Source organism: Belonocnema kinseyi, chromosome 6 (assembly GCF_010883055.1).
Source record: "Belonocnema kinseyi isolate 2016_QV_RU_SX_M_011 chromosome 6, B_treatae_v1, whole genome shotgun sequence".
In the NCBI taxonomy this organism is placed as follows: Eukaryota; Metazoa; Arthropoda; class Insecta; order Hymenoptera; family Cynipidae; genus Belonocnema; species Belonocnema kinseyi.
The window spans coordinates 60,628,685-60,642,030 of NC_046662.1; the positions used below are offsets into that span (position 1 = coordinate 60,628,685).

At 32.6% G+C, this 13,346-nt stretch overlaps 1 protein-coding gene across 1 annotated transcript; it reads right to left on the reverse strand.

The window, feature by feature from the left end:
* Positions 1-2,029: 2,029 nt before the first annotated feature.
* Positions 2,030-11,612, reverse strand: LOC117174481. The gene is made up of 2 exons (XM_033363637.1): positions 11,464-11,612; positions 2,030-3,330 (listed from the first exon to the last, which is right to left on the reverse strand). The coding sequence occupies exon 2, from the start codon at positions 3,317-3,319 to the stop codon at positions 2,621-2,623; it is 699 nt and encodes a 232-aa protein (XP_033219528.1). The 5' UTR covers positions 3,320-3,330; positions 11,464-11,612; the 3' UTR covers positions 2,030-2,620.
* Between the last annotated feature and the right edge of the window lie 1,734 nt (positions 11,613-13,346).

Below are 13,346 nucleotides of genomic sequence, written 5' to 3' on the forward strand. Positions count from 1 at the left end.
AACGTTTTCATCAAGACATAAAAGTGATGGAACAACGATATCAGGGTAGATGGGACGATGTCATGATGGCTGATTTTTGCTGGATGTTGAAAAGGGAAACGATTGTAGGTCTTAAACGTAAGCGTAACCCTTTGCACCGTTCCTTCGAAGAAAAAAGGGCACGTTATAGCAGACAGAAAATAGACTGAAGTAGGTCTACCTATAAATCAATTTAATTACGATAAAAAGCAAGATAAAATGTAAACACGAAAGATAGTATAAATATATCCCTTAAGTCTAAGAAAAGCAGAGAAAAAAATTTTGAATAAAACTCTTATTGATTTGCATGTTTAAGTTACAGTTATACATTTTCATTGATACAAATATTGTCAGGTTCATTGAAATGGGGTCAATTCTACTTGCAGTTCTAAGTTTCTTCAAATGAGTAATATGCGTCTAAATTTTTAACCACCTGTAGTACAATGAAATGAATTTTATTGTGTTACAACGGGAACACTTAAGTTAATTTGTGTTGCGTTAAGCAAAATTTCGTTAGGTTCTGTTAAGTTTTATTCATTTGTAGATTAAGATCGAGTTGACCTATTAAATATAACCCACATTTAAGACTGAGAACCACACGCTTACATAGCTACACGTGTGGTTGAATTTCATTCGGCTAGGTTAGGTTAGGTTTTGTTAGGTTAGGATAGGTTAAACCGTTAAGCCGAAGCTGAATAAAACGGTGCCGCAAACACAACGGGACAAAACAATGAGTTTAATTGTGTTACGTGAAGTTAAGTTAGGTTAGGTCAGGTTTTTTTAGGTTAGGATAGGTTTCACCTCTTTGCAGGTTAAGCCCAAGCTGATTCAAACGGTACCGCAAACACAACGGGACAACATAATCAGTTTAATTGTGTTTCGTGAGGTTAGGTTAGATTCATTTCTATGTTAGGCTCGAGTTGACCCATTCGATGTAGCACACATTTGCTACTGGGAAAATATGCTTCCAGAGTTTACGTTTAGTTCAATAAATTTCTGTTAGTTCAGGTTAGGTGAGGTCAGGTTCTGTTGGGTAAAGTTATGTTAGATAAGTTGATATCAGGCAAGGGTTGATCCTCCAGAGTTGTCGACATGTTTTTAAAGTGAAAATTTGCATCACTGGCATTATTTTGAAATTTGTTTGCCTCAGTGCATGATTTTTCGTCATTTTTTGAGGCTATGGCTCAACCATGACGTGATGGGTGATTTTTGGAACCGAATTTGAATCCAACGCCACAAAATACATAGGGATACGTGTGTCTTGTTACCAGATCCGCACACTTTTTTTTTGTGTGGCTGTACAATTTATAAGATGATTTCCACTTTTTCCGAATGCCCTGTCAGACAGTCAGATGGCGGGAAATCGGTCAGATGACCGAAGTGATCGGTGTCATTTGACATCACTCCCATCTCTAGGCGTGCGCCTTGGATTTGTGCGTTCTCACGCATTACCCCCAAATCTAAACGTCATAGTAGTTGGAGTCCCTTTCATAGTCGTATCTTGGGAGTTCCCGGTTCCCGAAATTCTCGTATTTTTGGAGTCCTTATGTATTACCAAAAATTTCAATGTGGCGTTTTAACCTTGTATGGCGTCTGAAACTCACGAAGTCACATCGCTAATTCAAATAAATAAAAATCCATGATTCGGGGATAGAGTTTAGGATTTCAAAGACCAAACATAATTCATTCAAAAAGAAGATTATGCGTTTTATTGATCTGCTTTTTTAATATCGTTCCAGAATGGTAAATTCTTATTTATTTTAATGCCAAAAACAAAATATAAAAATACATAAAAATTCACTTGTTTTCATATGCAGAGGAACTTCAAAATGATTCAACTGATTTGCCTGCAGTTCATTCCATATTACGTAATTCTTAACTGATGTGACTTTAATGAATATTCTACCAATCTATGAGAATCTTTATTTATACTAGTTGTTATCTAATCAGTCTTTCAAAATTATTGTTTATGTAAGTAGAAAAAATTAAATTATGAATCTTATTTTTCTGAGATATTTTTATTTCATACATATTGGTGCTATTGTATCCTTTACATTTGTGTTATCGTGAGATACACATTTATAATTATATCTATTCAATCTGAACTGTTTCCCGTTTTCCAATTACCAAAATTACTGTACAATCTCCACGCAAACAAATAATACACTTTGTTGATATCTTAATTAATTACATTAAAATTGCTGTTTTTTCGAATCTTCCAGACAAGTGAGGCAGAGCAACGCTGATATAAGATTGAAAGAGATAGAGTTCCAAATTTTAAACATTTTCATCGGGAATCTTAAAAAATCCATTATTCATAATGGTAAATTTTCAAAATAAAAAACTCTTCAGATCATGAATTTTAAAGGCTTAAAATTCCAAGTGAAGGGGATTTTTAATTTGAGAGAAAAACAAAAGATTTCTCGAAAACACAAAAGGTGCTTCTCGAAAAAAGGCGAGCAAAGGGGCCCTCAAAGGTAGATGCAAAAAGGCATTTTCATTCAGGGAATAAGGAAAGCATAAAAAGAAAGAAAATGAGAAAAATAGGGTCGCAAAGAAAGGAAGAGAGGCAAAGATGAAGGTTCGCTAAAGGGAAGAGTAGTTACATGTTGCGGTGTGAGGAGGAACTGGAAGAGGAGCGGGCACAGTAGGGGCAGTTCAAGGAGGAGAACCCAGGTTCCCCACACTTAAAACAAAACACCGTCAGGGGGCGCTGACACTGCGGGTACTTATGGGTAGGCTCCTGGCAGTTCCAGCACGCATATCGCGCCGTACTGTGGAGGAACTGCAGGGTATAGGGGTTAATGTTCCGGGGAGTTGGGATGTTCAGGGATAGGAGGGAGCAGATCCGGGGTTTTGATTCAGGCGGTACTAGGGCAGTAGAAGGAGAGATCGTGGAAGATTTTGTGGTAGAAGCAGAGGGAATTAGGTTGTGAGTTGTAGGTGGAGAGGGAGTCTGGGCCGCGATGGTTTTGGAGGCCAAGAGGAGAGAAGAGGTTTGGGTCGCTAGGGTTTTCAATTCTTTAATGGAGGTCTGGGTCGCAATGGTCTTCCTGGGTTTTTGGACCTTGAAATACGTTTGCGTCCCGGTGGTCCTGAGGTTCGCGGTTGGAGCTCTAGGGACGAGATCAAATTTCTCAATGATCTTCTTTAGAAGTTCCGAGTCTGTCGGCAAGTCCTTGACGATGCTCCGATGCATCTCAAAAAGGGCTGGGAAGAAGCCCGGCCTCTTTTCTTTGATCTTCTCGATCAGGTCGACATACTCGTAGAGATGGCGGATGGGATCTTCGGGACTCTCCATCGTAACACAATCTAGGAACCAGATTCCAAATTAATAAGGGTGGAAACGAATGATTTTTGGTATTGCACATGGGATTTGCCTACGAACTTATCTGTAAGGTCAGAAAGTTCATAGACGATGGGTGATAACACTTTCGAGACTCAATAGGGACCAAAGTAACGAGGGCGTAGTTTCGCAGATATATTTTTGATTTTTGAGGAAGAAACTCGTGATCGGGAAATAACCAAGTTGGATTATTTCTTAATAGAATTTATGGGTTGGCGGTCTCTACCGAAATTTGAAAAGGCGGGGGAGAGTTGAGTGAGGATATTAGATATTCAATTAATTTATTTACGTATTTTCATTTGTATTTTACTTGTTTAATGATGATACCGGAAATTTTGTTTGTTTTACCGTATTTCTATCGGCTTAAGGGCATATGACACAGCTAAATACCTATATTACCGACCTCACTTTATCAGTTCATTGAATGTTCTTTGAACCTAAGAACTTTTTTTGTAAATAAAATATCAAGCTGAAACTTTGGAAAATGTATTATAGTACAATAAAGTACGTTTAGGTACTGCATTTTGGTAGGAACTTCACTGAAAATTATTTCATCTTTTTTCTAAACCTCGACATTTTTTGAACTTTCGAACTTTTTTTATGCTTAAAATATCGGTCTCAAACTTTGAAAAATGCAAGAGCCGAAAGAAAACGACGTTAAAGTACAAAGCTTAGTAATAAATTATGTAAAAAAATATATTTCAACTATCAATTCCATCGGCATCAGCCGGTAACGTCGTACACGAAAATACGAACCCTGGCGGCCACTAGACGAGGCTCTACAGGGTTCGTATTTTCGTGTACAACGATACCGGCTGATGCTTTTGGAATTGATAGTTGAAATATTTTTTTTACATCTTTTATTATTAAGCTTTGTACTTTAACGTAGTTTTCTTTCGGCTCTTGCATTTCTCAAAGTTTGAGACCAATCTTTTATGTATAAAAAAAGTTCGAACGTTAAAAAAATGTCGAGGTTCAGAAAAAAGCTGAAATAATTTTCAGTAAAGTTCCTACCAAAATGCAGTATCTAAACGTACTTTATTGTACACTAATACATTTTCCAAAGTTTCAGCTCGATATTTTATTTACAAAAAAAGTTCTTGGGTTCAAAAAAATATTCAGTGAGCTGATAAAGTGAGGTCGGTAATATAGGTATTTGGCTGTGTCACATGCTCTTAAGAAGATCCTTGTATAATATTACAATTTTTATTGTTTTGAAGCACATTTTTCAGGGTTATACTCATTCAGACCCACAGATTCTAAATTTTTTAATTAAAAATTACTAATTTCATCATTGCAAAATTTTGTGTTCATCAATTTTAATGTTATTTCTGAGTCGAAAAGCATTCGTCTTGAGACGATTTTTCGCCGACTTGGGAATAACTAAGAGAAGAGCATAAAAGTAGGACGAATACTTATGTCTTGACATCACAGATTCGAACTTGAGTCAAAAATTTTTTATTTGGAAAGCATGTGGTTTTTAAAATTAATTTAAAGTCATTTTAAAATTATTATTTATTAATTGATTTATTGATTGTTAATTCCCTATTTCTCTCCACAACCCATTAAATATATTTTACGGAAATAGAATTCTTACAGCAAAAATAATCATTTTTATAATGATAATTAAAGTTGTAGTTTATTATATATTATTTTGAAGTGTATCAAAGAACTCAAATGGCATATAATTCCAAACTTTCTCAATTTATTTAAAAAACTAAGAATTTACTGCAATTTAGTTAAAAATTATTGAGCATCGTTGAGAAAATATTAATCATTTTAGTTGAAAATTCATCTTTTAAGCTGAAAGTTAAACTTTTTTATGGAAAATTAACTTTCTATTTTTAAAATTCTTCGCTTTGCTTGAACATTCATTTTTGAGTAAAATTTAATTATTCATTTTTTCGATGAAAACTGACCTTTTTCAGTTGAAAATTCATCTTTTTATTAGAAATTAAACTTCTTGGTGGAAAATTTATCTGGCCGATCAAAAATTTAATTATTCTAGTTACAGATTTAACATTTCAGTTGAAAACTTATCTTTTTGGTGCAAAAGTCAACTATTCCAGTTACCCGTTTACACTTTTATTTCGAAATTCATCACTTTTTTTGAAGATGTAACCATTTGTCTGTTCCAAATTTAACTTAGTAAATTACAACTAAATATCCGATAGTTTTAATTTCGTTGAAAATTTTATTTTTTTTAACTTAAAATCTAACAATTTATGTTTTGGTTTGTTTATCTTTTCTAGTGAAAATTAAATCTTTATTGTATGCTAGAGTTTATATGATTATATTTCCTATGACTGCATAGTAAACGTCCTTACTGTATATATATTACTATAATATTTCAAATAACAATTTCCGATGTCCTATTAGGTAAACCGCGAAAAAAGCGCCTAAAACTGTTCCTCCGGGTGGTATAAAATGAGTTAATCTTATAAAACAATTTTCAAGTTTCTTAGATGTAAAGTATCTTTTGATACTAAGTAATTGATCAAACAATCAAATAGTCAATTATTTAATTACTTTCTCTATTACTTGCATCACTACTTAATTAATTCGTTTACATTAAATTTTATCATCAACAATTAACAATAATTGTTTTCGCTGCGACAATTAGTTTATCAAGTTTTGGCATTCTTAAAATAAAATAATACAGCGTTATACAACTAGTCCCTTAAATAACGTTTTTTATCAATAATAAATAAACAATGTAAAACCAGTTGATTTTTTTTTTTCATTTACTTTTCACAAAAGATATTCTTGAAATAATTTTGACAAAGTAAATACATAAAAGTTGTGTACAATTGATAGATTGAAGCGTATTATTTAAACAATGGTTGAACAGTTGATTAATTTTTAACAAAAAACGGAAAAAAAGTGAACTTTTATTGAACTGCAAATGCTGATACACCACCAAAATGCTCAAATACGATCGAAGTACATTTCCCAGTACATACAGAGCCTTTCGAAACAAAAGAGTCAAAGTTTCATGGTCATAATTCATGACCTATATAAGTTACAACTTTTTTTTTTATTTTACGCCAAATGTAGTCCTCTATAGTTTATTCTGTTAATGTTTGTCTGTACGATATGTACAAAACGAGCAGTTAAAAAAAAACTTTTTTGGCTACAAGTAGCTCAAAATAGCAAAAACATTTTGTTTTTCTGAAGAGTCATAATTCTAGAATCTAGATCTACAGTAGTGTGCAAAAGTTTCTGCAAAAAAAAAGACAGTCAATGTTTAAAATGTCACATTTCCGTAAAAAATGAATGTTTCTTAAAAAATCCAACGCGGTTTCAAAGTGTTAAGCAAAACCTTTCAAATACCGTTTGCTTTACACAAAAAAGATTGAAAGTTGCATCAGCTGGAAAAGATACGTATATGTATCCTCTTTAAAATAAGCGTGACATGATCCATTTTTATTGAACCATACGAAAATTATAACATTTTTCGTTCAAAACATCGCTTTTTTTAAGTTTGATTATCTCCGAAACTATGCACTGTAAAAAAAAGTTGACGGAGGAAAAATGTTGGTTTTTGCAAGTAGAATAAGTATCTACTACAAAAATATACATGCATTTTTGACGGAGATTTATAAATTCGAATATTGACTGATTTTTTTGCCAGAAATTTTTGCACTCTACTGTATAAAGACCAGAAGATTTTTTTTTAGATTTACGCGTAATTTCCTCTCCTAAAACTTTTTCTCTTGCGCCACTTACACAGCTCCATCGAGAAGCGAAGTATTTGGAAAAAACTGACCTTTTTCTCATTTTGTTTCAACAAAATGAGGGTTCTTTGAAGAACCATAACTCGACACCTATTGAAAATGGGGTTTCATTTTGCCTTCACCTTTTTCACATTTTTCTCTAGTTTTATTTTGGTGATAAACATTTTGCTCTAAAGTGCAATGAGGCGGGTCAGTCTACGCAAACAAGACTTGTGAAACATTTTTCAAAAATATCTCCGAGAAGCACGAGTGTCGTTCCTATAAAACTTAGCATTGTAATTAAGATTCCTTAATAAACCGTTTTCGCAAAAGAAAAAAAAAAGAAAAAAGTGCATTTCCTACTTAACACGGAATTGTTAGAAGAGCTTTCTCCTATTTGACTTCCTTCTTCGCGAAAAGGGGTAAGGGACAGTTTTAAAGGGTCTCAAGTGTCTCTATTACATTTTTTAGCTTTAAGAGCCGTTTCCGCACTGTTAAAAAATTTCTTTCTGTTAAAAGATTTGCTTTCCCTAGTTGGCAATAGAAAAGATTGTTTCTCAAGGCGTAATCGATATAAAATGTAACCACAGGTGTTCATGTAAATAATCTGTAGTGCCTCCCTTAAAACTAATCGCTGAAATTTCTATTTCTATTTATAATTTATGGAAATAAAATCTTTCTTTAAATACTTTGAAACATCACAAAGAAATGTTATGTGAGAACGAAATAAAATATTCTGAAATATTCGTAAGTTAATATTCAGGATAGAGCTTTATGATGTTTTAGAAAGTTAATATTGAGGAATGAGCTTTGTGGTGTTTTAGAAACGCTTATTAGTTTGAGGACCCTATGCTGGGCGTCCATTTGGGACGCTACTTTTTTAGTCAAAGATCAAATTTAATGGTACCTTTAAATAGCGTACAAAGAACCCAAACCAAAATAAACTGAGCTAAATAAATGGATAATTTGAGATAATTTCACAAAAAAAAAACAATATAAATAATTAATATAACTTAGATTTTTGGTCGCCAGTCCTTTCTTTCTACAAAGATAAATCAATTCAACCAAGGTAGGTGAGAAACGGCAAAAATATAAGAAATCTACAATCCCAAAAGGAGAGAGAAACTCACTGAACGTTAAACATTTCAGGACAAAAAGAGAAAAGGGAAACCATATTAGATTTCGAATAAAGGGAGCATGTTTTACAGTAGTTGTGAAAGTAATTTATGGTAACTTGCCATACTTTGCCCAAAATTCAATGTAGAAATGTCTATAAATTTTCGGAAATTTATAGAAATTTTCGGTAATTTATGGTAATTTTAAAGGTAAATATGGTAATTTACCATAAATTATCTAAAATTTAATTTTAAGCATTTTTATGAATTTTCGGAAATTGATGAATTTTTTTGGTTATTTAGGGCAATATTACAGAGATTATATATGGTAACTTTTCATAAATTACTGCGAGATTCTATTATCTGCAACCAAAAATTTACTCACAGTTCTTACGGTGAGTGGGCTAATTATTGGAAAATGCGAGCTCATTGAATTATAATTTTCTAAGTGATTTTAGAGTGATGACATTAAAGACGACTAAAAAATAACTAGCTCAATTTTCATTTAAATAGTTTCAGAGGGATCAACAAAGTGTTCACAACAATGAAATCCCCAATTTTGAAAAATTGAACAAAAGATGTCACGGGAATTAAACAAAAAACATGAAAATCCAATGTTTTTAAACTAATGCAAATGTAAGAAAACGGTTTTCGACAATATTAAATTACAATAATTATGACAAATTCATAGCCTAAATAGAAAATTTGGGGAGGGATCGCAATTATATCACTCCAAGGGTTAAATATAGGAGATACACCATAAGTGGATTTTTGAAAGAATAATACTTGGGACATCGATATCAAAAAGTCACAAAGAAGAGATCAAATTAACAAAGAAAGGAGGTTTTAGTTTGACATATAGGTAAAGAGTTTCGCAATTCAGAATTATAAAAACCCCCGTGAAGTTGCCCCCCCCCCCCCCCCGAAGTTCACATTTTTTAATTTTTTTTTACATACGTTTGTACGTCGTTTTTACTATTTATAAATCGAATAGTTTCGTTTTTACCCTATTGCTTACAAAATTAAGGGTTAAATTGATTTCTGGGAGCTAACTTTACGCATCCCCCCGAAATTTAAATTTTTGCTATCGTTTGTACTCGTTTGTAATGTCTGTACATTTCATATTTCCGTATGTACCATCTTGCTGTCCGGCTAGTGCTTGGCTAGAGGAAAATCCAAATTTCACGCCATCCTTCCGAAATTTGATTTTTTCCATTTTTCTTTATACTAACGTTTGTGCGTTGTACGTCGGGATAGTATGAAATTTGTATTTTTCCTTATCCGGGCAACCAAGAGGTTACAAACGAGAATATGAAATGTATTAATAGTACAAACGACGTAAAGACGTATGCAAAAAGAAAATTTGAAAAATTTAAGTTTCGGGAGATGCGTCAAGTTAGCCCCCCCCCCTGCGGAATATATTTCGCCCCTCATTTCGTAACCAAGAGGGTACAAGCGAAAATATTGAATGTACAAACAGTAAAAGCAACGTACGAACGTATGTAAAAATAAAATTTAAAAATTTGAATTTTGGGGGCCAACTCCACGGCAGTATTATAAAATACATATAACACAATAAAATATACAAAATATTCCAAACGGGTATATGATAAAATAACGGTAAAGGGGTTCTCGGTAATACAAAAGGGGATTCTCGAACATACAGAAGGGGGTTCTCGAAAATTCAAAAGGAGGTTCTCGAAAATGGCCGAACAGCAGGGCTCAAAAATTAAATGCCAAAAGGGGGTCTCGAAAATAAATATAAATAGAGGTCTTGGACGCGGAAAAGAAAAGGGGTTCTCAAAAATAAATACAAAAATGAGTTTCGAAAATGGGCAGGCAAACAGGTATTCAAAAACACATAAGAAAGGCATTGTAATTTATGATATAAGGGTCGAAATTCGGCAATTAATGGTTAAAATATGAACGGTCTAAAAACTATAAAAAGGAATATCGTAATTTAAGACCTGAAGGTCGAAAGCCGGTAATAAATGATTAAAATATTACGGGTCTCAACACTATAAACATGGGTATCGCAATTCTAGATGTTAGGGTCGAAATTCGGTAACTAGAAATGTTAGCAGCTTATTTTGCACTCGGCACTGCAGATTATATAGAAATTTATAAGCACATGGTATCAATAATGTTTAAGGGTTTTATCAGTTTACTGAATATTTTTCTGAACCTAAGAACTTTTTTTTGTACTAAAATATAGAGCTCAAACTTTGAAAAATGTATCAGAGTACAATAAAATACATTAAGTGTTTCATTTGAGTAGGAAGTTTATTGAAAATTATTTCATCTTTTTTCTGAATCTTGGCATTTTTTTAACGCTCGCACTTTTTTTATACAAAAAATATCGGTCACTAATTTTGAGAAATGCAAGAACCGAAAGAAAACTAAATTAAAGTAAAAAGTTTAATAATAAAAAATGTACAAAAAATATTTCAACTAAATTTTATCCGGCACACAACAAAGGACTCACAACGTCGGACGAGCCTTCTGTTAGAGCCTCGTCCAATTGCCGCCAGGGTACCGGCTGATGCCGTTGGAAATGATAGCAGAGTCCTTTGTTGTGTGTCGGATAAGATTTAGTTGAAATATTTTTTTTGCATCTTTTATTATTAAACATTGTACTTTAACGTAATAATTCTACCTAAACGTACTTTATTGTACTCTAATACATTCTCCCAAAGTTTCAGCTTTTTTTTTATTTCCAAACAAAGTTCTTATGTTCAAAAAAATATTCATTGAACTAATAAAGTGAGGTCGGTAATACAGGAATTTGGCAGAGTCACATGCTCTTAAGGCCATATAAAGAATGGGTCACGTGACCAGATTCCTACCTTACCGACACTTTTTTTATTCGCCACTTTTATTCACAGTGTCACATCGAGTTGAAAATTCAGGATAATAAACCAAAAGCACTTAGTATGGTAGGAATAGTCCTAATTTTGTACAATTATGACAAGTTTTTTGTAGTGAATAATCTTTTTTTTTTGCTTTTTTCATAATTTGTCAAATTTAGGACTAGGCCCACCTTTCTTTCTGCTTCTTATCTACTTTCTTAAATTTTCAACTCGATGTGGCGCTTCGTGTGAATATAAGTTGGGAAATAAAAAACTGGTGGTAAGATAGGAATCCGTCACGTGAGCCACTCGTCACTAATGATAATTTAGCCAAGGAGTTGAAGAAGTGCGTTCAAAATATAGAACAAAATGAAATGCTAACTCAACTTGGCTAAATCCATGAGAAATCGGAAGCCTACCTGAGATAATCTGGAAGATAGTTTTAATGCTTCGTGTTGAGACGTTGATTTCACAACAGTAAATAGAAAGTTCGCACGCTGCCACGCTTGTTGGTGAATCAATAGAACTCAAGCATACATGATCAGGGGAAGGGCTGATGCGCACGCACTTAAATTCGATAACTCTTCACGGACAAGAGAAAGATAGCCGACGAGGTCCGCTTCCAATTCGTCCATTCTATCGTTTTGTCTTCTTTTCGCTAGTCCATATCAGCCGCCGTTGAGGGACAGAGAGATTCCGAACTCGTACTTACGAGCGGGAGCGAGAGACAAGAATCATCCCATCGATGCATTCAGGGTCGGCTATATTTTGGCGACAATGTGTTCCTCACCAGGAACGTACCTTGTATTTCAAATAACCAGAATAAGCTTCTACCCAGTTAATCTATAGTTGGCAGAATTTTCTTTTCTGCCTTGGATGTCAGAAGGAGAGTCGATAAAAAATCCAGAAATTCGAAGAGACCGAGGATGCGAAGGATCCAATCGATCGGTGGTGCAGGTGGCGAAGACTTTTACGACCCTCGCTCGAGAACGCGGAATTAAGAAGTTTAATAAACAAAAAAGTTAAGAACAGCCCTAAATTCCTGAAAATAAGAATAAAAAATTATAAAATAAAATAAGAGGAAAAATAAAACAAATAATAAAACGAAATAACTTAAAAATATAAAAAAGAGAGGAGTGCACAATTCTCCTACTCACCGTGTAAACACGAGTGCTGTTGATTTAAAAATATTTAGATGAAATTGAATTTGTGATTAGCCGAAATTCTGAAATATCACAATACTATTTTTTATGAACTTATAACCAAAAAATATGTATTATCAATAAAAAGTATAATACTAATACAAAACCAACCTCAAACAAACAAATAATATATATCTGTTGATATTAAAACTAAAAAATATTTTTATTATAAATAAAAAAGAACTGAATTTATCCAAAAAGACAAATTTTCAACAAAATATATTAATCGTTAACCTAAAACTATTAAAATTTTTAAAGAATCAGTTGCAATTTTAATAGAAATATGAGATATTTACGAAAATAGATGTATTTGTAAACCAAAAGGAGGAGTTTCAAATAAAGAAAGTTGAATTTTCGAACCACAATAAATGAATTAATCAAATAGTTAAATTTTAAACAAAATAAATGAAGTTTTAATGAAATTGTTAAATCTTTAAACACATAATCTAATTTCCAACTTACGACTATGCACCTTCGACAAAAAAGTTAAATTAAAAAACAAATTCAACCAAAAACCGTTACATTTAAAATAAAATAATGTTTTAACAAGTCAAACATATTTGCACAGTCTTAACACAAAACCTTTTGTTCAGAAAATTATATAATACGTGCATTATTATCTATGTCGAGGTTATATTTTTTGACAAGAAAGAAGAAAACTTTCGATCAAATGAAAAAGGTCTCTGCTCGAATTGTTTTTAAAAGTTGCGAATTTTAAGAGGAAATCCACTGTTTTTTACATTTGTTGATAAAAAATCAACCAATCGGTTATAAATTGCCTTCTTTAAGCATGTTTTAAAATAATAATGAAATTTATTTAAAAAATAAAATTTTAAATAAAATTACGTAACTATATAATTTGAAAAATTGAATACTTTGTTTTCAGAGGTATTTTGGCACCTTCATATCATAGAAAAATTTACGAAGTTCTACCGAAACCTGCTAAAATTTATATTTTGAAAACTTTGGCTTCTGATTGTTTTTGAAAAATGTAAAGCATAATTAAATGCGATCCTAATTATTAAAACATACTCTATGCTGTTTTTCAACAAAGTTCTGTTTTTGAGTTTAAAGTTTTTGTTAGGTTGTACATTTTTCTA

Coding starts and splice junctions, on each gene's coding strand:
- LOC117174481 (XM_033363637.1), bottom strand. CDS start 3,319: ATGGAGAGTCCCGAAGATCCCATCCGCCATCTCTACGAGTATGTCGAC.